The 27,593-nt window shown below is 46.1% G+C and overlaps 1 protein-coding gene across 2 annotated transcripts in view; it reads left to right on the forward strand.

Moving 5' to 3' along the window:
* CNKSR1 (connector enhancer of kinase suppressor of Ras 1) overlaps positions 1–27,593 on the forward strand; it is a 45,108-nt gene continuing 17,515 nt past the window's right edge. The window contains exons 1-11 of one of the 2 annotated variants that reach the window (XM_063140109.1): positions 1–256; positions 3,386–3,543; positions 3,665–3,867; positions 6,699–6,783; positions 12,351–12,392; positions 14,125–14,244; positions 17,232–17,291; positions 19,018–19,086; positions 22,821–22,952; positions 23,859–23,944; positions 27,344–27,477. In XM_063140109.1, the coding sequence (XP_062996179.1) occupies positions 205–256; positions 3,386–3,543; positions 3,665–3,867; positions 6,699–6,783; positions 12,351–12,392; positions 14,125–14,244; positions 17,232–17,291; positions 19,018–19,086; positions 22,821–22,952; positions 23,859–23,944; positions 27,344–27,477 (1,141 nt within the window). In that variant the 5' untranslated portion in view covers positions 1–204. The remainder of the gene's footprint in view (positions 257–3,385; positions 3,544–3,664; positions 3,868–6,698; positions 6,784–12,350; positions 12,393–14,124; positions 14,245–17,231; positions 17,292–19,017; positions 19,087–22,820; positions 22,953–23,858; positions 23,945–27,343; positions 27,478–27,593) is intronic. The other variant, XM_063140110.1, reaches the window with a different exon arrangement.

Below are 27,593 nucleotides of genomic sequence, written 5' to 3' on the forward strand. Positions count from 1 at the left end.
CTGCCTTGGACAAAATCCAGCCGTGTTCGAGGAGGCGGGCTTCATCGCCGAGTGACAAGAGGCTGCGACCAACCAGAAACCCAGCGGGGAGTTTACCTGTTGGAACCTGCAGGTGTGTCTTTGAGTTTCATCCGTGATTTCCCTGGCACGGAAACGGATTCTAGAATAGGAGTGTCCAAAAGGGACCCAGCCGGGGCTCCGATCATGGAGCCCATTTCGTCCTGGAATCCTAAAATGGTGGCGGCCTGGTTGAGAGGTGAGAGGAAGGAGGAGGGGAACTGGACTTGGAGGGTTGGTCGGGGACGGGACCTGAGCCCACATCGCACAGGTGGGTATTGTTGGGAGATTCCCCTCTGGCCACTTAGCCTCCCAAGACCTGGCGCCCCCACCGGATGTGTTGGACTGCGACTCCCATCACCCCCAGGGAGCTGCTAGCTGTGTTGGACTACAACTCCCATTATCCCCAAGGTGGGGGGGGGGAAGGCTGCTGTACTGTAGGCAGTGGGCGACTGCTCAGATGTCCCCATATCCAGCATTCTGGTCGAAGCTAGAAGGCAACACCATTCGTGTGTAAACAGCAAAGGAAAGAGAGCGCCTACCTCTTTTTGCCTGTGTGAATTAAATGCATTCCTGCGTGGGGCAGGGTTTGCCCTGGCTGCATGAGTGGGTTTGCAGCCTCCGCTACAGCTGGAGGAGAAGCCAGTCTCCTAAACAATGTTGTGGTTGCCACAACACACCTGATTTTTCCAGGTGTTGGTTGCGTGTGTGTGTGTGGGGGGGGGATTATAGCAAAGGATTTGGGGGGTGGGGTAGTGGCCTCTTCTCCCTTCCCTCTTCTGGCAAAAGCTCAGTTGTTATTGGCATTTGTTTGCGATCCTAATTTATAATTCTGCCAATGTTACGTATCGCAGAACAACTCAAAGTCATATAAGTATCTATGGCAAGCTGATACTTAACTCTTACTGGCTTGACTTTCGTAAACTTCTCTTGAAGGTATCTTCCCTCCTTCCCCAATCAAATGCCTCCCCCGAAAGCTAAATTTTAAAAGTTAGAGAAGGCGTTCTGGTGTGTGGCCAAATCTTGTGGCTGTGCAAAATTTGATACCGACTCTTATACTTGCACTTTCAAGAGCCGGTATCAAATTTTGCACAGCCACAAGATTTGGGATGGGCAACTTGGGATGGGCAACTTGGGGCCCTCCAGACGTTTTGGCCTACTACTCCCATCAGCAGAGCCAGTGGTGAGGGATGATGGGAGCTGAATGGCAAAATGTTTGGAGGGCCACAAGTTACCCACCCCGGTTTAAAGTGATGGAGTCATCATTCATCCGGCGTTGAAGGCCTTCCTGGATGGGGGAAGGAGTGTATACAGCTAAAAACTAGTTTCTAAATGGTGTTCAGTGCTACCAATAGTCAAGTAATGTGTGAATTGGATGCCAGAATAAGGGTGTACAGAAATCTTTTGGCACGGGACATTGCTGGGGAGGTTGTACCTCCCTTGACTTGAGCTCCCTGCCTGTATGTTTCTGAACTCAACTGGTTTGATTAAGCCTTTTATGGCTTGGGCCCGCAGTACCTAACAGAGTGTCTCTCCCGATGACACGGAAATTTCCCTAACACCGACATAAACCTACCTGTACACTACCTTCAGCATGTAAGACCCTCCTCCGGGTCCCTTCTCCAAGGGAGGCCCAGAAGGCAGCAACAACGAAGAGGGCCTTCTCAGTGGTGCCCCCGCCCCCCGCCCCAAGTTATGGAATGATCTCCCCGATGAGGCCTGGGCTGGATCTACACTACTGCTTTAAAGTGCTTTATAACAGTTATAAAGCGCTTTAAAGCAGTTATAAAGCAGTTTATAAAGCTATAAAACTGTTATAAAGCGCTTTAAAGCAATAGTGTAGATCCGGCCCCGCCTGACACCAACATTGTTATCTTTATGGCCTTTCTTTTCTCCCAGGCATTTGGTAGCCTATGATGAGTTTTCAAGGCCTGGTGGATTTGTGTCATGGCTGACTGTTTGAAATTGTTTTAGATATGTGTTGTCTGTCTGTGTTGCCTGCTTATATGTTTTCATGTGAATAGTTTTAGACTTTTAGTAATGCATTTTAATAGTTTTTAATCTTTGTAAACTGCCCAGAGAGGTTTGGCTATGGGACGGTATAGAATTGTAAGTACTGCTGCTACTATGATAATATGGGATGTTGTGGATACGCAACTTCATCTGAAGATACTATAATGCTTTCAGGGCACATTCTTTTCCCCAGATTCCCAGCCCTGTAGGTATGGATATTTATTTTCACTGGCATGTTTCTAACCTGGAGTTGACATGGGTAAACTCCCTGCCTTTGCCAGTCACGTTCTCTATTAACTGCATTTTTGTGCCACTTCTCGGGGCAAATAGCCCTCCCATGTTGGCTCACACACAAAATTTAAACGTAAAACGCAGTTTTAAAACGATCAACTAATTTAAAAATTCAAAACTAAATCAGCAATCTAAAACACTTTCCGATCCAGGACAGCAAATCCACCAAGGACGCAATCCTATGTATGTTTAGACTGGGGGGGAAACTGGCTAGGGCATGCTGGGAATTGTAGGACTTTTTTTAGTCTAAAGACGCCTGGGATTGTACCCTAAAACAACTGAAAAGGAGTTGGTGGCAGCAGTATAAATGAATTAAAAATTCAACCCAGAATCTTTAACGAAAAGCAGAATGAAACAAAAGCAGTTTCTAGACCCCATCAAAAAGCTAGAGGGGAAAATGAGTTAAGCCATTAATTCTTTCAGAGGAAGTACCATAAGTATGGGGACAACACTAAAAAGGCTGTGTCTCTTATGCCAGCCAGTCTAACTGATCTCAATGTTGGGCCTGCAACCAAGACATCTGAGGCTAATCTTAAGGCCTGGGCAGGTTCATATGGGTCCAGGTGGTCCTTCAAATAGTAATAAACTAGCTTTTTAAAAAACAACAACAACGATGTTAAACTGCTGGTAGCTGCTGAGCAATATTGCCTAGGTGTGTTAGTCCTAAACAGAGAGAATGTTAATGGTCTAAAGTCCTGTTTTATGAAGCCACCTTGTATTAATTCAGAATGCTGGATTAACCATCTAGGCCAACACTGTGCTGTCACGTTAGCAATGGCTATTTGGGGTCTCCAACAGATCTTTGCCGTTATCTACTACCTGATTCTTCTTTAACACTGGAGATGCCAGGGATTGAACCTAGAACCTTCTGCATGCAAAGCATGTGCTCTACCACTGAGCCTAGAACCTGCTGCATGCAAACCCCGTGCTCTGCCACTGACCTATGGCTCCTCCCAAAATGTGCAAGCCAGTTCTATAAATGAACGGAAATCGAATGCTTTCCTTCCCACATTTCCCTGTTTAGGATTGGATCCGGCGTTGCAAGACTACCCGTTTGAGACCTGGGGCCTGACCGGAAATGAGCTACTTCGTGTGTCTTACCGGGACTTGGAGGATCTGGGCGTGAGCCGTGTCGGCCATCAGGAGCTGCTCCTGGAAGCCGTGGAACATCTCTGCGTATTGGTGAGTGGTTGTAAGCCCCTGTGTGACCCTTGACAGGCGCCTGACACCTTTGGCGAGTAGGCCTGGGGATGGGCTTTTGTTTCCTTTGCTGAGGCTGCGTGGCTTGTTCCCCTCTCGCTAGAACTACGAGTTGGCGACCTCCAACCTGCGGACGCTCACAGAGAAGCTTCAAGGGGTCATTCAGACGCTGCAAGTTTTCATCCTGAGCCGCAGAAAAGTGAGCACCTACAACGGGGATTCTCTGGAGAGGCCGCCCTCGGACCTCCTGGCTTGTGTGGCGGAGCTGATCAGTGCAGCCAAAGGCCTCTTCTTATGGCTCAACAGGTATTTAGATACTAAGGTGGCCCATGTGTCCTCTTTTAAAGAAGACCATCCTCTGTTTGAGGGTGTCCTCGATTTGAAGGGTGGAGCTGTCGAACTCCAGTTTAAAGATCAAAAGAACCATTGGAACTCTTTCCCATCCACAGGTAGCACCTGGACAGCAGGCCAAACAGACAGGCACAAAGCTCACCTGGTCACAATCTTCCACGCTATAGCGAGATGGGCTGTATTTCCGTTTAAATTGTAATAGTTATTTCTGAATTCACATCTATACCGGTAAATTAGCATATGCAACATTTATGCAAATTGATCCTGCTTTTTGGCATTTCTTAAGCGGTCACCCTATTGACCCACTTGGGGGAGGCGGTGGGGGGACGCAAATGAGTCCCATCTGGGGTCATTTCCATAATGCTAAACTATCATTTAGCACAGGGCTGGGCGTCCTTTTGAATGCTGAGGGCTTCGTGCAGCGTCAGGTGGTGGGTTGGGGGCTGCACGCCTGTGCATGCATGCACCTCCGGTCTTCCCTCCACCCACATCTCAGCGTGCAGGAATAGGGAGGCTTCAACTCCCTCCCCCTTGCCCACAGAGATCAAGATTTGGGGTCAGTGGGCGGGGGGAGATTAAAGCCTCGCTTCCCCCAGCAGTCTGATCCAGGTTGCTGTTTCCACACTGATGATGCTGAGTTCGCACAGCAATCTAACCAACACCCTGTGGTTGAGTGTGGGTTGTTGCTGAACCATGGGTTGTTCATGGAACCGTCGTCTGAACCTTCTCCTGACTGGCCTTCCTTCCTCTCAAGTTAGTTTGTTGGTCTCTCTGCATCATTCTGCTGCTAAGATCATCTTCATCATCACTTTGATCATGTCACTCCACTCCTGAAATCCCTTCATTGGCTTCCAGTTCACCTCCGAATCCAATATAAGCTTCTCCCGTTGACTTTCAAAGCTTCACAGTCTAGCCCCTTCCTATCTCTCATCTCTTATTTCACCTTATTGCCCCGTTCATGCTCTTCGCTCATCAGATGTTATGTTTCTTACCCGTCCAAGGGTCTCTACTTCACTTGCTCGGCTTCGTCCATTTTCTCTCACTGCCCCTTATGCCTGGAATTCTCTTCCACAGCATTTGTGGACCTCGAGTTCAATTAGAATAGTTCAGAATAGTTGTTTTAAATAGATATTGTTGTTTTTATGCTTTGAATGGTTTAAAATTTTTGTATATTTATTTTTAACATTCACTGTTTTTAACCTTTGTAAACCACCCAGAGAGCTTCAGCTATGGGGCGGTATATAAATGTAATAAATAAATAAATAAATTTATTGTTTTTAAAGCTCAGTTGAAAACTTTTCTTTTTTCTAAAGCTTTCAGAACTTGATGTGGATCTTACATTTACACTGTTCGTTTTATTGTCCCCTGTGCCTGTTTGGTGCAGCTCCTTCCCTTTCTTATTGTTTTATTAGAATGTAAGCCTATGTGGCAGGGTGTTGCTGTTTTATTGTTTTACTATGTACAGCACCATGCACATTGACGGTGCTATATAAATAAATAACAACAACCTAGGACATTTTCTGTTGGGCGGCTTGTTAACCATATAATGTGGCTTATTTTTCTCAAACCAGCCACCGTGAGGTTAACAAGCCAGCCTGCCGGGATTTGATGTAATTGACCAAGCGTGGGTTGGGAATGGGGAGGGAACCGGAAGGGTTGCAGAGTAAGTATGGATGTGGTTTGTGTATTATAAAATAATTAGAAACAAACAAAAACAACCCAGCCTGCGGAAAACATCCTGGGTTCAGACAACATGTTCAACAGACAACCCACGGTTGCTGCATCTCCACTGCTCTTAGCAGCAAGGAAACCGCGGTTTGTTCCCTGCCTTTCGGCTGATGGCTGATCATCTGAGTGGCAGGGAAATTCAGACAGGGAACCCCAGATTGCCTGTATATGGATTGGTGTTACGTCCGAAGCAGCCCAGTATCCCCAATTACGAAAACATACAGAATTAAGCCGCCATGAGGAAATTGTCAAAATGCAATATGCTATAGCTATATAAGGAATCTGACCTTGAGATTATAGAATCATAGAATAGCAGAGTTGGAAGGGGCCTACAAGGCCATCGAGTCCAACCCCCCCTGCTCAATGCAGGAATCCACCCTAAAGCATCCCTGACAGATGGTTGTCCAGCTGCCTCGTGAAGGCCTCTAGTGGGGGAGAGCCCACAACCTCCCTAGGTCACTGGTTCCATTGTCGTACTGCTCCTAACAATCAGGAAGTTTTTCCTGATGTCCAGCCAGAATCCGGCTTCCTTTAAATTGAGCCCGTTATTCCATGTCCTGCACTCTGGGAGGATCGAGAAGAGATCCTGGCCCTCCTCTGTGTGACAATTTGTAATTGTAATAAGTACAATTTGCAGTGTGTGTGTGTGTGTGTGAGAGAGAGAGAGAGAGAGAGAAATCATGTTTGATCAACTGAAACTCCACAGGAAGTTTGTTTTTGTAAACAAGCTTATTCCTGAGTGTATTCACTGAAAACCATATTGCACAACAATCCCATGATAGGATGATAGGTACGTGTTTGTGTTAGGGGGAGTTATGTTGATATATGAAGGGTGTTAATGCTTGTGAACAGGGGTCTTCCAGACATATCCTGCTGGATCTGGGTGTCAGTTAAAGAGTATTTAGTAAATTCTGCTTTGAGGTACAGGTTGAGACCCAATATTTGTTTGCGGTCTGTTTCAGTTTTGCCTTTTTTTCACTGTAGCGTTACGGCGGTCTGCTAGCTCAATGCCTTTGCAGAGGAATCCGCGGGAGGGACTCACTGTTATCTCCTTGCAGGTATCTCTTCTCCCACCTAAATGATTATTCTGCCAGCCGAGAGATCATCTGGCTCTGTGGAGATCTGGCAGAGATCGTGCAGAAGGTAGGTCTCTGCGGTGTTGATCCAACAGTGGAATACTTTCCCCATAGAGCAGCACCCCTGAACCTAGAGCCTTCCAGATGTGTTGGACTACAACACCCAGCATCCCCAGCCAGCCTGGTTGCAGGGGATGATGAGAGTGGGTAGATACTAACACAAAGCTCTTTTATCTGTTCAGGAATTCTAGTTCAGGTGTGCCTGTTCTGGCTTTGCTGCTCTTTAATGCTTTTGATGGCGATGTTTCTTGTTTTATTATTTATCTTATTTTGTATGTTGAATTTGGTCTTTTTTTCGTTTTTGTTTTTAATTTTGTACGGCTAATCGAGAGACAGTGTGGCCTAGTGGTTGGAGTGTTGGGCTGGGACTCGGGAGATCCTGGTTCTAGTCCCTACTCGGACATGAAGCACACTGGATGGCTTATCTATGTCAACAAGCCGTTCTAGCTGGGTTTGTACGACTTGGCAAGCCACGCCAGTAAGGGTCATTATGCAAATTCCCCTGGCACATGACTGCCGCACACAGAGGGTGGAAATAAGCCACCATAGCTTATGTCCTCCTCCATTTTTGTGGAAACTGGTCGCTTGACTCCCAGCCTAACTTACCTCACAGGATTGTTGTGAGAATAAAATGCAGAAGGGCGGGGGGCCATGTAAGCCACTTTGGGTTCCTTGAAAGAGGAAAAATAGAGGGATATAAATGTAAACAATAAATTAACTGGTCATGCCTTTGTATACCAGCCTGGTGTCCATAAGGATCAAGGAAGATTTACAAATACGTTCATAAATAAAATAAAAAAGTTCCAGAGAGTTGGTTCAAAGATGATGTCTCTAAGGTAACACCTTAGCTGACCGATTTAGCGTTTTGACATTCAACGGCTTTTGATGAGGAGGAATCATTAGAAACAATGAGCATGTGAGCAGTATTCCTGGGCATGCTAAGAATTCCCTGGAAATTTGCCATTTTACGTTATAAGCTGCTTTGAGTTTCTGCTAGTAAAGAAAAGTAGGATATAAAATAATAATAATAATGGTTCCTTAACACACGGGTCACCTAATCAGTCTCCCACACTATAGTGAGATGGTATTTCTATTCAAATTATAATAATTATTTCTGAATTTACACCTATACCTGTAAATTAGCATATGTAAATTTTATGCAATTTGCAGTCCTCTTTTTTGGAGGGGGGTGATGTAGTTCCTCGTTTTTTGGCAAGTCCTAAGTGGCCACCCTAATCAGAATCCAGCCCCTGGCTTCACAGGCGCGCTTGGTGGGAACTTGGGAGAGGGCCTTCTCGGTGGCTGCTCCAGTACTTTGGAACTCTCTTCCCAGGGAAGCTGGGCTGGCTCCCTCTTTGATGGGCTTTCGGAAGCAGGCAAAACCTCGTTCGTTCCGGCAGGCCTTTGGAGAATAATCAGGTCCTCCATCTATGTTAATGACTTATAATTTTGTCGCTGATTTTAAACGGGGTGGGGTTTTTTCTACATTCCCCTGCCCCCGCCGCCTAGGTTTTACAATGTATGTTTTAACTCTGTATTTTAATCTTATATCAATTTTGCTGCGTGGTTTTATCCTGGTTGTGCTTTTGATACTGTATTTTGTATTTGTGTTTTTAACCTGTTGGTAGTTTTATTATGGTTTTAATTCTTGTGAACCGCCCAGAGAGCTTCGGCTATTGGGCGGTATAAAAATGTAATAAATAAATAAATAAATAAATAACTTTGTAAGGCCGCCTTGAGGCCCAGTATTGGGCAAAAGGCAGGATACAAATAAATACAATAATAATAAGCCTGGGATCAGAGTGGAATGTCTCCCTGTGAGCTTACAAGAAGATGGTGGCCCGACCTTTGGGAAACGAAGAGCCGGCCTCCTCCTCTATGGGATGCCAAGTTCCATGGCTCATTGTTGGCTGACAGGAGATGAGCGATCAGCATCTGAACTTGAATGAACTGAGGGGAATGGCAGCTGACCAGAAAGGGTGGGTGGAGAGAGGACGAGAAGAGGGAGGTAAACAAGGGGAGAGCGAGCGAGGGAGCAAGTTGTCTTTGATAGAAATAATCCCGTGAGTCACGCTTTGGGATCGGGGTCAGGGTTGAGTGGTTGGGTTTGGGGAGTCTCCATGTTCAGTTGGAGGTAGCCGCCGTCCGTAAAAGACAACCACTATGCTGAGGGTCCATTTCCTTTGGAGAGACCCTTACAGGTAGGAGCGTTGGTAACTTCTCTGTAAAATGTTCCTTAAGTTTGTGTGTGTGTTTGTGACTTTCTGTGATGGAATCTGTGGAATGAGCTGGAGGGACGTGATGATAATGATAAATGACCCCGTTGGAAAAGTACGCCCGGCTCTAGGAGAGAGAGCATGAGAAAGGGAATCAGGAATAAAAGCCCGTAAAAGAAAAGCTGAGCATCTTAACGGCGCGAAATGGTTGAAAGCACGGAGGTGTGTAGATAAAAGCGGGGAAAGGCTTAACAACGGTGTTTCCATCTCACAGAAAAGGCTAAAGAATTGGGGCTCTTTATCTGTGCCAGCCTTCCCCAACCTGGTATCCTCCAGGTTGTTAGACTACAACTCCCATGGCTGGCTGGGGGATGCTGGGAGTTGTAGTCCAACACATTTGGAGGTTGAGAAAGGCTGATCCATGCCACAGCAGATAGAGACTTTAGCCGTTTCCTTTTTTCCAGTATGTCTTTAATTTGTAGTATTTCCGGCATTGTCACCTGTGCCCCCAACTTCTTCTTGACTGTTAAGGGTGCCCCTGTCTGGTGTGTGCTATTCCATTTGTTTTGGCATTTTGAAGCATCAGTTGTTTTGTATTATTGTTTTGAAGGATCCGGTGTTTTGAAGCATATATATATATATATATATATGTATATATATATATAAAATTTGTAGTGTGTTTAAACTAAAGAGGTATAAAATATAAATGACAGGAAAGAATAGAGTACTAAATCCTTGGTTTGCCAGTAGGAAAGGGAAGCCTGGGGAAAAGAGGGCCAGGATTTAGCACCGTTCTGCAGATGTGCTCCAGCTTGGAACTCCATTGGGTAGGATGTATACACATTAAATTTTGTGTCTGCTGTCTTAGGGCATAGCTAGACCAGCCAATATCCCAGGGATTGCCCCAGGATCATCCCCGTGCGTCCATATGAAGCATAGGGCATCCCAGGAGCAGGGAAGGATGATTCCTCCCTTGGCCCAGGATATTGGCAGGCCCTTTTTTCCTGCTTTTTCCATGGTTTCGGGATGATTCCGAGACCGCAGAACATGTGGCTGGGCGAAGCAGGTTGTCCCAGCGCCTTGTGAGTAACCGTGAGGAGCTGGGACCTTTGGGAGTGGGGTGGGGCGAGCGCGAGGGGCGCCCCTTTTTAAAAAAATAAAACCCTTACGATTTCGGTGGAGCACTCGTGCACTCCTTTCCCTTTCAGAAAAATGAATTCAAATGGCGGCCGCAATGTCATGCACTGCATGTAAACCAGGGCGACGATCTCACAAGCATAAAATCACGAGATCATCGTCCTACAACCCCCTCGTCTAGCCATGGCCTATGGACACAACCCTATGCATGTTTTGACCCCAAAAAAGTCCTACATGAAACCCTGGAGAGCTGCTGCCAGTCAGTGTTGACGATACTGGGCTAGATGGACCAAGGGTCTGATTCAGCATATAAGGCAGCTACCTATGTTTCCAGCATGCTGGGAATTGTAACACTTTTTTTCTGTCTAAACATGCGTAGGGTTGCGCCCTTAGTGGCTCTCAGTGCGGCCAGGTGTCCTCTTTGCAGAAGACCATCCTCTAAGTGAAGAGCTGTCCTGTCCAATTCCAGTTTAAAGACCAAGAACCATTGGAACGGTTGTCCTTCCGCAGTTAGCCCCCGGACGGCAGACTGACCAAGCAGGCAAACAGATGGTCACCTAGGCAGGATCTACACTACTGTTTTAAAACAGCTTGTAACGGTATTGACAAGTGTTGGGGCCCATAACATGCTCCATACACAGTTTTTGCAAAACATTTTCAAAGTGTTATATCCTGCTTGGCGGAGACCTGGCTCTGGCCACAGTCTTCCACGCAGTGGTGAGATGGACTGCGTTTTTATTAACAAGCTGTGATATTCATGAATGCAGCTTGATCGGCTGTTGAAAACAGGAGCTGATTGTTAATGTTTGTCGTCGGTTGAGGCTTGGCCTTCTCCCGATTGGTTCTGACCCGGTTTGCAAGGAATATTGTAGCATGCTCTTACCTGTGACGGCAGCTGGTGTTTTCTGCCGAAACGTTTCACAGTTTAAAAATCTGCTTATACTTTAAAAAATCTATAAATGGATAAACTGGGGGCACTATCATTGCCAGTTTGTTTTGTTTTTGGAGTGTGTTTCGATTTAAATAATAATAATTTCTAAATAAGTGTCTATGTATACAAATTAGCATTTACAATATTTTCACTGTCCTCTTTTGTCATCGTCTTCTCTTTTGTGATGCATTTCCCCTTTTCTGGCAATTTGTAAGTGGCCACTCTACTCAGCAGTATTGTGTGCTGTTCTATTTCCACCCCCACCACCACCCCCACACCTTCCCTGGATTCTTCATTTTGTTTCTTACCGTGTGCATTTGGGTTCCTACCATTAGGGACGCTGCTGTTCCCGAGGCTTTGACTCTGAGATTCCAGGGAGGAGACTGGGAGCCCAGGGGTGGTTGGACCAAGGGGCGGAGCCTTGGGAACTTCTCTGCGGTGTGTTTTTTTTAAAAAAAATCTCAAGGTTCTCCTAACTTGGCCATCCCCAACCAGGTGCCCTCCAGATGTGTGACTGGAGGGGAAATGCCTTGCACATTACAAACAAAACAGCGTGTTTGAAAAAGGCATGGTTAAATTGACACGCAGCCCATACAGCACAAGTGCAGATGAGCTCGTTGCTCTGGTTGCTGGTAAAGCCAGGGAGATAACTGACAGCTTAGCGTGATAAATGATGGTTAAGTTGCTATAATTTTATTGTGACCTGTCTCTGGCTACTTATGGCTACCTCCAGTATCAGAGGTAATAACCCTATGTACGCCAGTTGCTAGGGGACATGGGCGGGAGGGTGCTGTTGCCCTCAACCCCTGCTTGTGGGTTTCCCATGGGCAGCTAGTTTAGGGTGACCATATGAAAAGGAGGACAGGGCTCCTGTAACGTTAACAGTTGCATAGAAAAGGGAATTTCAGCAGGAGTCATTTGTATATATGGAGAACCTGGTGAAATTCCCTCTTCATCACAACAGTTAAAACTGCAGGAGCTATACTAGAGTGACTAGATACAAAAGAGGGCAGGGCTCCTGCAGCTTTAACTGGTGTGATGGAGGAAATTCCACCAGGTTCTCCATATATACAAATGACACCTGCTGGAGTTCCCTGTTCAATGCAACTGTTAAAGATACAGGAGCCCTGTCCTCCTTTTCATATGGTCTAAGCTGGTTGGCCACTGTGGGAACAGAACGTTGGACTAGAGGGCGCCTTGGTCTGATCCAGCAGGGCTTTCCTGGTGTTCTCAAGAAGAATCCTGCTGTAGCCTCCATCGCAAGAGCTTTCTCTGTGTTTGTTCTTGCAGGATTGCACTGTGTCTGAGAGGGAAGATCGAATTCTACTGCTCGTAAGTATTGCAATCTGTGGATTTGATGCAGGAAGGGAAAAGGCCCAAGGTGGGATCATGCTTTGAGCTCCTGGGCTGCCATTTACCCGATTTTGGGGGCAATGTCCCTTTCATCTTAACTTGGGTGTTCTCAAACATACAACCCCTTTTCAGACAGCAAGGTGAATGTGTCTCATGGTGGCATCAAGAGCCAGTGGTTTTGAGGGCCCCTTGGCAAGACACCCTCAATGGGCGCCCTCCCTCCATGAGTTTGTCTTCTCACTGCCATGGTCACTGGTGTCTAGGCATGGTTGGGCTGGGATTATCTGGCTTTGATGCCTCCTGTTAAAAAGGCAGCTAACAGAGAAAAACAAAAGGCAAAAGGCCTTTACCAGTCCCACATGCACACGAGCAAGTGGTAGCCATGATGAGAAAGAGGTACTTCCAGGCGAGGTTGCAATATTCCCAACAGGTTGGACATATCAAGGCTCCACTCCACAAAGGGGCCATCCCCGATGCCCTGTCCCCAGCTCTCCGTCCCTCGCCCCCGATGCCCGCTCTCATTCCCTCACCCCCGTTCCCGATGCCCGGCCTTCTACCCCCCCTCTCTCCTGGCGGGTCCAGCCTTCCCCCCCGCCCCTCTCTCCCCCCCCGGGATCCCCCCCGGCCCGATGGGCACAGCCCGTGGCTTTTCCCGGCTACTCGTGAGTAAGAGAGCAGCCGCAAAAAGCCACGGACCCTGCTAGACGTTCCGCAGCCCCGGCCCAATAGCCGGGCCATAAGCGAATCCGCTTATGCTTGCTTAAGGCAGGCTTCAGCGCAGTCTGACCCCGGATTCCCCTGTGCGTCATCTGGATCATCTGGATCTCACACCGCGCTAATGCCTGGTCTAGCAAGGCCCATGGTTACCAGTCTTGTGAATACTACATGAAATCCTTTAAAATGTGGGTTGAGCCTGAAGATTTTAGCATAGACAAGGAAGAGTGGGCTGGTTGGAATATGGAAACAACTTACTGGTTTATAAAATTATGAACGCTACAGAATACTCCTGTAAACACCAGTTGCTGAGGAACATGGACAGGAGGGTGGCTGTTGCATCTGAGTCCTGCTTTTGGGTCCCTGGCCGACAGCTGGTTGGCCCCTTTGTGAACAGAATGCTGGACTAGATGGACCCTTGGTCTGATCCAGCAGGGCTCTTCTTCTGTGGTACCCCGACAGTCGAATGCCGTCCCCTTGGAGGCCCGACTGGCACCAACGCTGATTTTATTCCGGCGCCAAGTGGAAACATGGCTTTTAACAAAGCCTTTAATGGTTAAATTCACCAAATTTGCACATTGTTTTAACTGTTTTAATTGTTTTTATTGCTTTTAAATTATATACTGGTTTTAACTTGATTCATGGTTTAATTTGTTTTTAGCTGTGTATATTTATTGTTTTATATTGTAGGGCGGGATACAAATGTTTTAAATAAGTAATAAATAGATAGTGAAATGGGGAGAAATCATTCTCTTTCGAAGCATGAACACTTGGGGCGATCCAGCATAGTCATTGGATTCAGTAATTTGGATAATGGACCATATTTCTGATGCTTGGTAAAAGTTAGGAGGCAGGTTCGCCTTGTGCTTCCTGGCCCGTTCCGCAGAAATATAAAAATCTTGTGCCCGTATGTGCAATTTTTGCTCACTTTTGGTGCAAGGCCCAAGGCCAGCTGGTTTCTTTTAAAGACGGCGCTTCTCCTCTTTGCCCACTGCAGGGAAGATACATCTCGGGCATCTGTGAGCAAATCTTGAATTACAGCCCAGCTGACCTCCTCAATCAAACAGCTGTCTTGGAGACGGTGGAGCTTGTGCCGACGGGGCCAGAAGACAGCTTAGTAAGCCTGGCATTCTCTTTTTTGCAAAGCTGGGGGGTAGGGCATGGAAAGGGCTGAATGCAAAATGAATTTCTCTTGCCAATGCTCTGAACTGAGCGCTGGCAGAAGGGCTGCAGGGACTTGAACCTGGGGCTGTATGGGGCCGTAGGGCCGTAGGTTGCTCACCCTCGCACCAGTCCTTTGGGGGAAATGATCACCTATACCACTGGCATAGGGGTGTATTTTGGCATGCAGCCGCTCCTCATGACAATCCCCCTAGCCACGCCCCCAAGCAAAATCCAAAAATGCAGGCAGCTGTGCTGACCCAGATCAACAAACCGGTTCGACAGCAGGCCTTTTGCAAAGCTACTGAGTCTTAATTGCCTGTTCAGGACCAAGATACCCCCAAAACACTTTGCACCACAACAAGGAACCATATATTACTGCTAGAAAAATGCATCCCTCCCCACCCCTGCCCAGCTATTGTGAGGATTGAAGCTAAGCTTTGAGGGAATGGAGAAATCTGAATGGGGTGGCAGATGATGTCAGCGTCCCTGCTAATAAAGTATTATTATTATTATTATTATTATTATTATTATTATTTATATAGCACCATCAATGTACATGGTGCTGTACAGAGTAAAACAGTAAATAGCAAGACCCTGCCGCATAGGCTTACAATCTAATAAAATCATAGTAAAACAATAAGGAGGGGAAGAGAATGCAAACAGGCACAGGGTAGGGTAAAACTAACAGTATAAAGTCTGCACAACATCAAGTTTTAAAAGCTTTAGGAAAAAGAAAAGTTTTTAGCTGAGCTTTAAAAGCTGTGGTTGAACTTGTAGTTCTCAAATGTTCTGGGAGAGCGTTCCAGGCATAAGGGGCAGCAGAAGAAAATGGACGGAGCCGAGCAAGGGAAGTAGAGGCCCTTGGGCAGGCAAGAAACATGGCATCAGAGGAGCGAAGAGCACGAGCGGGGCAATAGTGTGAAAGCTTGGTTCCACTACGCCACTGCGCTGAACAAAGAAAACTCCAGAGTGGCAGATAATACCAAATCGGCAACCATCAAAACACAGAATGAAAATCAACAATTGCATGACGAGTAAAGCCAATATATGTAGCTGGGCTGCACTTTAGGGAAAGCCTGAGTGGGAAAGCATGTCTTGAGCAGGTAGCTAATATTTCAGAAGGGTGGGTGCATGCCAGATATTAATGGGGAGGGAATTCCACAGGGCAGGAGCCGCAATACGAGAAGCTCCCTTCTCCTTAGCCATAAGGCCAACCTGGGGCGTGCGGGACCACCAAGAATATCTCTCCCGGTGGAGACTAATGGCTCTGATGTCAGCCGGGCGGTGAATCCGCTCCAGGTTTCAGCCAGGACCAGTCAGAGCCCTAAAGTTCTGATGGTTTTTTAAATCTTGTATACTTTTTAATGTTTACTATTTTTAACTGTTGTAAACCGCCCAGAGAGCTTCAGCTGTGGGGTGGTATATAAATGTAATAAATAAATAATAAATAAATAAAGGAGCTATCCAAGGCATTAACATTTAAAGCCCTAAACGGCTTGGAGCCAGGCTATCTGAAGGAACGCCTCCTCCTGTATGTACCTGCCCGGACCCTAAGGTCATCCTCAGGGGTCCTTCTCTGCGAGCCCCTGCCAAAGGAAGGGAGGCAGGTGGCTACCAGGAGGAGGGCCTTCTCTGCTGTGGCACCCCGGCTGTGGAATGAGCTCCCTAAGGAGGTTCGCTTGGCACCTACATTATATGCTTTTAGACGCCAGGTGAAGACCTTTTTATTCTCCCAGCATTTTAACAGCCTATAAATAAATTTTAACTTGGTGTTTTAAATTCGTAATTTTGCATTGCTGCTGTTTTTATCTGGTTGAGCTTTTATATTGTATTTTATATTATGGTTTTATATTGTTGTTTTATACTTTGAATGTTTTTAATTTTTGTGAACCGCCCAGAGAGCTCTGGCTATTGGGCAGTATAGAAATGTAATAAATAAATACATAAATAAATAAGGCGCTTCCTTTAGAGTTCTTTTTTTAAAAAAAAATTTATATTGACTTTTACCTACAACAATACAGATAACTAAAAAAAAAAGAACATAGTACATAAACACAAAATAGCCTTTGTAACATATATTCAAGCTTAATCTATTAAACATAATCATACTCAACATAAAAGTGCACCCCCTACCTCGGGATCTCAGTCCTGTTTCCAAAAACTCATAGTTTCTTCTGCTGGTGGTTTCCCACTTCCCTTAGAGAACACAAATACTAGGAAGTTTTTCCAGATTCCCTCAGAATCATTCGTTTTTACTATACCTCTTTTCATTTTAATATTACATGTCAATTTATCATTAATAGCAATATCCCACACTTCTTTATACCATTCTTCAATACAATAATCACTTTGAGTCTTCCAGTTCCTAGCTACGATTAACCTTGCAGCTGTCAGCAAATTCATTATCAGTTCCTTAATTTCTTTACTACATTTAAGATCTTCTTGCATTGAGAGTAATGCAATTCTTGGTGTATCTTCTATTTTCATTCCAACAATCTGCTCAATCTCGGTGAACACCATCTTCCACAACTTTTGCACATATTTACAATCCCACCACATATGTAAGTACGTTCCTTTTTCACCACAGCCCCTCCAACAATCTGCTGAATGCTGATTATTGATCTTGTTTAATCTAACCGGAGTTAAGTACCACCTCCATAAAATTTTATAATAGTTCTCCTTTAGAGTTCCGACTGGTCCTGACTGAAACCCGGAGCGGATTCACCGCCCGACTAACATCGGAGTCAACAGCCTCTGCTGGTCTCTCCCGAGCACCACAGTGAACGGGTCGGGGTATAGAGGGTCAAATGACCTTTACATCAGCTGCCTTGCTTTGTGAACCGCCCAGAGAGCTTCGGTTGTTGGGCGGTATAGTAATGCAATGAATAAACAAATAATAAATAAATAAATAACCACCTCTCCGAAATCTTCCCTCTTCAGGGCATTGAGATCAAGTCCTCGCCCTCCTGTCTCCATTTCATCTCAGGAACTGCCCCTGAAGTGAGTATGCTGAGATGTGGAAAGAGCCAGGTGTGTGTGTGTGTGTTATTTGTGGCTTTGGCTGTTCCCATCAAACCCGTTCTCATTGTGAAGAAGCCAGCATCCACTTGGGTCCGGAAACAGGTCCCATCCCTGTGATGACTCCACGTCTCTCTCTCTCTCTCTGAAATGTGCCTCTGAGGGACCGTGTGACCAGGTGCGATGCCACCTCCTCACACACAAGGCTTTGACGCGCACACCTCCCTCAGGCTAAGCACCACCACTTAAATACCTGAGGAAGGGGTAAAAAGAAAAGTATAACTTTTCCCTTATAGCAGAGGGAAAAGGTAAGGAGATTTGGAAAAGGCTTTTCTGTGAATATAGCAGGCTGAAGGTTTAATGCAATGTGTTTATTTATGAACCAATAGAGCAGGAGACACAGCCAAACTGACACGTGGTTTTGCGGTAGCAAAATAAAGAAAATGTTTATTGTTGTTTACAGTTCTTAGTTCTTAGTCCAATCCTGCCTATTCCTAAGAATACTGGTAGTAACCAATCTAATAATAACAATCCTTAGTCCCTATGATCTTATTTCCACTCACTCCTCACACAACTCCTGACAAGAAATCAACAGCTAAACACATCCACCCTCTAAACCCAACCACCAACTGAACCCCTCAGACCACTCAGCTCCCCCTATATAGACTCCTCCCACTTTTCCCCAGCATCCCCAGCCACACCCACTCAGTCCAACATTCCGCACTCTCTAGACATACTCATGCAGACATACCTAAGGGAATAGAAATGTGGGTAACGCCACACCAGGCTTCTCAGGAAAGATGGCTCATCTTTCATCCTCAAACTCTGCTGAGCAGAATGTAGCTTAGCCCACCTGCTTTGCTTTCTCTCCCGCCCACAGGGCCGGCGAGAGGGTGGGGGAAGCCAGTACAAATTACCGGGGCCCGGCAGTCCGGAAGGGCCCCCTGGACCCGACTGTGGTGCATAGCTTGCAGGGACCTGGAAGCGCTCGGGGGTCAGGAGCAGGAATGAGGGGGGAAGAGGTGGCCAAGGGCTCTTGCAGCCAGCCGTGTGGCCTGGGGAAGGCTGCCACCAGGGGTCTGCCAGTCCTGCTCCCCAGGCTTCATCAAGGGCCAGGGTGGGGGAGTGGGCAGCCAAGTAGGCCTGCCCAAACCATGGGGAGTGAGTGGCACTCGCAGGCCTTCTGACCGTGCCAGGTGGGGGGGGGGGCATGCCTGGGCCTCGGGCAGCCTTCCTCCTCCTGGAGGCCTCCTGCTTCTTGGGACAGCAGCTTCCTGCTGGCGAAAGATTTTTAGCCAGTCCGCCCTTACTGGGGCCCCCGACAAAACATTTTCACTGGGGCCCAAACCCGCTCTCGGTGGCCCTGCCCACCCACTCCCACCGCTTTCCCGTCCTTCAGGATAACTCTGCATCATGTCACGCTCAGCCAGACTCCCCCCACCCCCACCCTCAGCATAGCTAGTTCCTTGACTCCCTTGCCTCCTTTATTGAGCTGGAATTACCTAAAAGGTCAGAGACTTAAGTTAATACTTAATCCCCTCTGAGGCCAACCCCTCCAGTCTTGACTTTCACTGTCCAGAAAGCTTCTTACTTGGATTTTACCATCACTGAGAGTGTCTACGTTGCTTCTTTCTCCCTCCCGACAAGGGCGACCTTGATCTTGACGTTTGTCTGTCTGTTTTATTTCCCCCCACCCCACCCCTTCCAGTCTCCAGTTGAGCACTGCAGCAGGGTCCTCCCAGGAGATGAGATAGTGGAAGTCAACGACCAGGTGGTGGTAAGTGTGGGCCTCTTCCTTGCTTGGCTCTAAGGCTGGCTACTTGGGCAGGATTAACCGTGATGCTAAGTCCGCTATGGCAGACGACTCCAGACGACTTTGGCAGATCTCAGTGATTCACTGATTGATTGAGGGTGCAATCTTATGCATGTTTAGATGTTGGGGGGGGGGGGGACTCTGACATCTCCCAGCATTCCCCAGCCAGCCATAGGATGCACCCTCAATTTATTTCTTAGCCGCCTTTCAAGACCGTGATCTTCTTGAAAGCCACTTATGATATAAAATCAGTAAACTTCACCATCAAGCCAATGCTAAAAGCAGTTGAAATTGAAACCATGTTAAAATAGTGTAGTAAAAATAAAATGCAATTTGAAATATCTAACAGCAGGTACCATAAAAACCTCCATTAAAAATCAGACAGAACAAATATGGGTGTGTTTTTTAAAAGCCCACTTAACAGTAGCCACAGATGGAGTCAGCTGTATATCTCTTGGAAGTGAATTCCATAGAGAAGCGCCCACGCCTGGGAATGGTGTATCTCTATAGCCTACTACCAACATTTATTTTTACTTATTTAATATATTTCTTCATTATTGCTAGTTTCAATTCTCTCTCTCACACACACACTCTAATGCTACTGTTTCTGTATCATATTGTCTTGGTCTATGTATTAGTTTACTTTTTGCATTGCTTTAATTCATTTTTAAACTAATGGAAAGGCAGGATATACTTTTTAACAGTGAGGCTATTTTATTTTATTTATTTATTTATTTATTTATTTATTATTATTGCATTAATATCCCACCTTTTTTCCTCCAAGGAACCCAAGGCGGCATACATAATCTTCTCTATTTTATCCTCACAACAACAACCCTGTGAGGTAGGCTGGGCTGAGAGTCTGTGGCTGGCCCAAAGTCACCCAGTGGGTTTTCATAGCCAAGTGGGGACTAGAACCTGGATCTCTCGACTCCCAGTCCAACGCTTAGCCACTACACCACTGAAATCTGAAGCGGATTCACTGCCCACTGACATTGGAGTCACCAGCCTTCACTGCATTTTAAAGAGAATAAATTTGAGCAGGTGGTCGCTCTCCATTTTCTCAGACAGACCGTTTTCTAAGTCCTGTTATTCGAGACCCTTTCATTTTTAGTTGGAGATGCCACGGGTTACACTGTGGATCATCGTGTCCAAAAAACTGGAGTTCTTACTACCTAGCTCTGCCCTTTCTGGTTGTGTCCAGAGCTATATATGCCTTTCTAAGAAGTTATAATCCAGCACAAGGGTTATACTAATGGGCTTGCCAATTGGTTAATATTTCTACAAAATCCTGTGAAGGGAAATTCTATGCAAAGTTGCTCGACAGCTTCTCTAAACAAATGATTTATTGCATGCTTGTGGTTGGCCACTCACTGAAATTTGCAGGTCCATTACACAACGTCATCAACCTCCAGTACATATCACATGCTATCCCCTGGAAATCTCGCTTTTTAAAAAAGCAGAGATAATGTGGTAATATCCAGGATCTGCCAGTATGCAACCTCGGTGTTGCACTATAATCACGCCACTAGATGGCACTGTCTCATTAAAGTGAGTGGAAGTGAATAGAGCACGCAGAGAGGAAGTATTCAATTTCAAATCTTGTGGATGCCTGCGTAATGGCTCCAAACATAATCCCAAAAAGAAAACAGAATCAGAAAGCCCCAGTAAGGCAGCAGGAGAAGCTCTGTTTCTATAAATAGTCCATTCTGAGTGGCAGGAACATTTTCCTGTGTGTCCCCTCAGGTAGCTTAGCTTGATATTCTCAGCAGGGGAGGACGCCGTTCTGTCTCCAGTGTCGAAATAAGTTTCGGTTCCCCATCCTTTAGAAATGACATACAAGGGATAAAAACTAAATGTTTGCTCACGTCCTGAATGTCTCAACTTACTTACATTTTTAATTTACTTTGTGTCCAAAACTGCTCTTCTATATAGGTTTGCAACACAGCGTGGCTAATTGATAATATAAGTGCAACCTGGTTGATGCGATGCTCGCATTTTCACATCAAAACTGGGCTGGGTTCAGTTGACACTCCCTCTTAAATCAAGAAAACACAACGTGAACTTTGGAATAACTTTATAGTTAGTAAATTTAATAAACAGAGTCAAATATTTACAGAGGAGAGGCAAACAGAAAAACCGCTCATACGCACAATCAACATATAGGAAAACACAAAATACAGGAAGGTTCCAAGAGAAGGAAAAGATAAAAGTAACCCTGAGGGGAAAATAAATTCTCAAGACAATAAAGGAAGGAATCCACCAAGCTACCATCTTCCGCAGAGGTCATGGTAATCCACAAGATTGCTGTAATCCATCAGTTCTCTCCTCTGAAACGTCCAGCCTGCTGGTTTGGTTCCCTCGGCAACCTCTCTTTCATCCCCCGCCCCTCACCAATTTCAGTGAGTTTCACCCAACTGACAGTCCCGGTTGCCACTTGAGATGCTCACAATTCCCTGCTCCCACTAGGGTGGCAACTTATAAATCACCCCCCAAAGAGGAAATGTATCACCAAGAAAGAGGACAAGAAAAGATGTCAATTTGTATATGCTGATCAATCTGTCTGGATGAAAATTGAGAAATTATTACTATAATTTGAACAGAAATCCAGTACATCACATCATAGTGCAGAAGGACTGTAACCAGGTAACCTGTATGTCTTACTCAGTCTGCTGGCCAGGTGCTGTTGATGGTCAGCTTCAAGGCCCTTTAGCTCTTCCTTCTGATGGTTCTTTATCTTTAAACTGGTCTTGAACTGGACAGCTTTTCAAATAAATGACAGTCCTCTGTTAAAAGTACATATGGCCACCCAAGCCGCTCAGATAAAATTTTCACAGGCAGGCCTTAACATAAATAATATAGTAAGTAATAATTTATTAATGCTTAGGCCATAGGCCATTCACATACAGAATAGATACATTATGGAGAAACAACAATATAAAAATACTACATATAATCACAAACAGATCATACATAATAAAAGAATAAAATTCAGTGCAATTAAAAGCATAATTTGAATATAAAATTTGTAGTTAAATAAGAGCATCTCCATAGCACAGTCAACTGCAATCTCAGTAATAAATCTTGCCCGAATTTTCATTGCTGCCAGGGCAAAAAGAGATACTTTGTGCGTTACCCTAGAGTCAGTGTCAGACAGGAGATAGAAAATCTTTTCTGAAGTGGTATTGAAGTGTAGTTGATATAGAATAGATTCCAGAAATTTGGTTCTTGGTTCAGAGTATAAAGAACAGCAGAGCAAATAATGAGGCAGGTCCTCAATTTCTGGGGCCCCACAAATACACAGACGGAGGGCCAAAGGGGTGCGCTGATATCTGCCATCCGTCACAGCTGTGGGCATAGTTTGAAAACGGAGGGCTGTAAATGCTTGCCTAAGCTTTGGGGATGTAAGCTTTACCAGGTAAACAGCCCTTTGATGGTCAAATTTATAAAGCCTATACCATTTTGAAAATTTGGAATTGCTAATAGCTTGTCTGTCCAGCTGAGCACCATAGTTAAAAATATATTCTCGAAGTTTCCCCCTTAAGTTCAAGACAGAAAAGTTGTCAAGAAGAGCCATAAATAATATAAAAACACACACGAAAAAGTTCTATTAAAACAGTGTCAGAAACTGTAAAACAAAGAAAAGTGATTCAAACTAAGAGCAGTATTAACAGCAATACAATCTGTTGATCATGCAGGTGGGCTGGACCCGTATGAATCTGGTGAAGAAACTTCTTGAGAAGTCAAGCCAAGTGTCGCTGGTGCTGAAGAAAGTCCCGCTTGTTTGTTCAGGGTCCCCTATTTCCCCCGGATCGTCTCCTCAGCAGCAGGTAACAGAGTCCTACGGCCACCCAGGACATATAGATTGAGGGTCTCAAAAACTCCGCTCCCTTCTCCACTGCAAAAACATTGGGGGGCAGATCTCAAATTCTTTGACTGGGAAGATGGCTGTGCTTTAAGATGCAGTTATGCTATTCGCCATGCAAGAGCTGTGTCCTGATCAGGAGCTGCTGGGATCTGTATGTTCAAGACACTTTTGAACTGCAGGTGGCAGATTTTCTACCTCAGGCCCTGGGCTGGCTCTGCTCACTCAAGCTGGCCATTGGATGCTTCTGGATAGGAAGGAGTATAAAAGGGCTTCCTGTTCCAGTTGGGCCTGACTTGGACAACAAGGCCTTCAGGGCCGGCCCTATCATGAGGCAGAGCGGGGCGGCCACCTTAGGCCGCAATTTTGTAGCAACAGATATAAAAAAGGATGCCCACCATATGGAACAATCTCTCTATTGAGAGTGCAGGATATTTCTGCTGATGGTTGAAGACACATTTGTTTGCCTGGGCATTTTCCTGACGATTAGAACTGCCAGTGACCCTTGTGAATGAGATATTTGACTATTTTATTGTTTTGATGAATTGATTTTTTATATATATATACTTTTTAATTTACTTTATTGTGGAAACCACTTTGGGATCTTTCGTAAAAAAAGAAAAGAAGAAAAGTGGTATATAAATCTTCTTAATGAAATGAAAATGTTGAAAACCAAAAATCTGGTTGCTCCAGAAACTCCTCAATGCTCCCACTTTTCCAAATAAAGCTTGTGACTAATCTCAGTACCTAGAGTTTCATTTATGACTCAACCGGAAGCTGAGGACATCATGTCAGCAACGTACAATGAGCCACAGTGAAGCATCGCCCCTTACCTGTGACAGAGGCTGAACTTTCTCTGTTTGCTCCATAGGCGCTAGACAGTTTCTTGGATACTTTGGAGCCACTAAGCTTGAGGAGTGATGAGTCTCCGACACGTTCTGCTTCCTCGAATTCCAGGTGAGGACTCCGGTATTGGCAGGGCCCCCCGGGGTGGGAGTGTGTTGACCTGCTATTCCTGTCTCCATCTACCCAGTGCCCTCCAGTTGCATTAGACTACAATCCCCACCATTTCCAGTAAGCACCATGGTTGTCCATACTAGTTGGGGATATTATGGTATGGAGGATGTTTTACGCCAGTTGCTGGGGAACATAGATGGGAGGGTACTGTTGCACTGGTGTCCTGCTGGTGGGTCCCTGGTCAACAGCTGGTTGGTCGGTCACTGTGTGAACAGAACGCTGGACTAGATGGACCCTTGGTCTGATCCAGCAGGGTTCTTCTTATGTTCCTGATCTCAATATGGGGGTCATGGTTTGGACTGGGCCAGTTTGAGCTTCCCTGAGGTAGGGAGAAGTGGTGGCATGGAATTGGGTTTGGCTTGGATGGCGCCAGCCCTGCCTGGGAAGACCAGTTTCAGCATAAAGTCATGTGAGATTCAGTGGAGACTGGTAGCTCCAATGTCAATGGGGCAGTCAATCCGCTCCGGGTTTTAGCCAGAACCAGTCAGAACTCTATACAGGCTGCGAAACACCTTGGAAAGCCCCTTTAGAGTTCTGACTGGTTCTGACTGACACCCGGAGCGGATTCACCGCCTCACTGGCATCGGAACCACCAGCTTCCACTGGTACGATTCTTCCTCCTGTCTGTGAAAAAATTATTTGTACGCGCACTCCATTGCTCTTTCGTCAATGCCAGGCGCATACAAGCTTCCCAAAATATTGTCCAACAGCGTATAGCAGCGGTGAGCTGGGTCCAGCCTTGCACTGCATACTTTTAAAATAGTTCTTTCTAGAATCCCCACGGTCCACCGTTGTATGTGCATACTCAAAATTTCCCAAGCAATTCAGGTCTGTGCTCTGAAAACGACCATCGGCGTTTCCCTCTATTTGTCGCGATTGCGCCGACGCCCCCCTCCAAAGTCCATTGCGAACCAGTCGTCTGCTGAGTGGCTGGCCGAGGCCACCTCCTCAACACGACACAGGTTCCGGTATTCCTGGCCTGAAACGTTTGACAGTTTTCATCCTGGTCGCTTGAAAGGAAATCTGCCCTATTCCCAGATGATCAGATTACCTAGGAACTGTAGCAATATAAGAGAATTTTGTGCACAGGCTAATATTCTTTCAGAACAACTTAAACAAAGGGGATATCCCAATAGGGTCCTAAAACAGGCGTTATACAAAGTTAAGAACATGGACAGGAGGACACTATTGGAGCCAAAACCGGAAAAAGTCAAGCAGGAAGGAGCGATAGTGCCCCTGACTTATGATGGTTATACTGAAATGTTTGCACGCCATCAGGATTCTAGGAAATGTTCCTGGGAAAGTCTGGCCCCTTCCCCCCTTGTGCTCAAAGTGGCAAGACAGGTACATAGTATCAGTGGGATCAGGGGACCAGGAACGACTGCCCCCCTCCTTAAAATAAGAGGCACGTGGGGGTAACTCTTTAACAGCAGAATCTCCCAGATGGAAATTGCGACGTTCTGAAATGTGACATTGGTTGCAAAGTAGTCCTTGAATCATGGGGGAGGTTTGAGAAATTTGGTCGCTTGATTGAGGCTACAGCTCCCCATTGGCTCTTCTGGCTAGGGCTGTTGGGAGTTCTCGGCCAAAACATCTGGAGGGCCACAAATTGGCCACTCCTGGCCTAATGGTAGGGCCACTTGCCACTTCCTCTGGGCAGCTCTTGCTGCTCGCTCGGAGAGCAGGCTGGCCACTTATGAATTGCCGAAAAAGAGGAAATGCATCGCCGAGAAAGAGGGCAGCGATTTGCATATATATATATATATATATATATATATATATATATATATATATTTAATTGCATTTATATACCACCCCATAGCTGAAGTTCTCCGGGTGGTTTGCATAAAAACACTTAAAAACAATATACAAAAATAAAAAAAACACAAAAACATGCAAAATGCACATACATTTAAAACCACTGTAACAACTTTACAAATGATGAGCCAAAAAACAGATCCAGGCTCATTACATATTTCTAAATGCCTGGGAAAACAGAAAAGTCTTGACCTGGCGCCGAAAAGATGACAATGTCGGCGCCAGGCGGGCCTCGCCAGGGAGATTGTTCCACAGTTGGGGGGCCACCACAGAGAAGGCCCTCTCCCTTGTTGCCAACCTCCGAGCTTCCCTCGGACTAGGCACCCGGAGGAGGACCTTAGATGTTGAACATAGTGTTTGGGCAGGTTCATGTCAGGTATTGTGGACCCAAGCTGAGTAGTGCTTTATAGGTTAAAACCAGCACCTTGAATTGGCCTCGGAAACATACAGGCAGCTAATGCAAGCGGGCCAGAGTGGGTCTTATGGCCCCGGTTATATTATTTGCATATGCTCATTTATACGTTGAGCTGTACATTTAGACATTATTGTACTTGAAGTGAAGACTGAGCAGGTGAGCTCTATGCCTGCTGTCCAGGTGCACAGCGTGGATGGGCAACAGTTCTGCTGGTTCTTTCATCTTTAAACCGGAACTAGGCGGGGCAGCTCTTGAACCCCTTCACGTGTCCACCCTACTGGACAAGCCAGGTGAACTGTGCAGACAGCAGGGCTACAAGGTTCTGGGCGTTGACGTTGTGCGCCCCCGTAGCGGCCCGTGGGCCTTGGCGAGTGTTTGATCACAACCACCAGCCCTGAGCCGGCCGATTTGACTGACGGGGTTTGAACACAATATGCAACGCTTGGGTTTTTTGATGACGTCGCGCTCCACTCATGCTTCCAGTGGGAACGAAACTGCAAAGGGCCATGTTGGAACTTGCCCAGGAGGGGGGATGCTGTGTGGTTCAATGAGCAGACGGAGTATCTCTTGAAAAATCGGCGACCTTTCCCCTTCCTGTTGCTCAAGCAGCAGCCTGGCCGCACTTAACCTCCCTGGGAATAAAATGTTTTTTTCCTACATGTTTCCATCCTTTGGCCAAATACTAAGCAGAATCCACACGCGCACACACTCCTTTTCTGGTAAGTAAATTGGCTACTTGAGCAGAAACGACCTCTTCCCCCCTCTCCTATTTTGTTTGCAAGAAGAAGAAGGTCGCCATTTTGGTGATCTAACAGTTGGGGGAGAAGGGGCTGTGTGTGTGTGTGTGTGAGGGAGGGAGGTAAGGCGGAGAAGGAGATCCAGTATCAAGGTGTGGTACTAAGAAATTGGACAGCTGCCAGCACTGGGACTATTCGGTTGCCTTCCCCATGTCCAGATGTTTTGTTGACTAATCGGCATTTGATGAAAATGTGCTCATTCTCAACAACATCTGGAAAGCACCCTTCTGGGAAACAACACGCAGTTGCTATGAAAGACGACTAATCCAAGGTTGTGTCTTGTCACGTCCCACCCCGCAACCCTTCAAGCATGACTGCTGAGCTGGAAGGGAGCTGGAATTCTGTGTCAGATCTCCCTGCTGAGGAAGAAGAGCAGGAAGGAATTGATTCGAGGCATCCGAGCGGCAACACCTGTGAGCCTACAGAGCGCCGTTCCAGAGCAGGTAAGGCCCTGGGAAGTTGTGTTTCTGTTGCAGTGATGAATTTGAAGTGCAGGCCCTTATCAGGGCTGCAGGGCCGGTGCTACCATAGAGGCCACTCAGGCGGCCGCCTAGAGCGC

The sequence above is a fragment of the Elgaria multicarinata genome, chromosome 13, assembly GCF_023053635.1.
Source record: "Elgaria multicarinata webbii isolate HBS135686 ecotype San Diego chromosome 13, rElgMul1.1.pri, whole genome shotgun sequence".
Taxonomy (NCBI): Eukaryota; Metazoa; Chordata; class Lepidosauria; order Squamata; family Anguidae; genus Elgaria; species Elgaria multicarinata.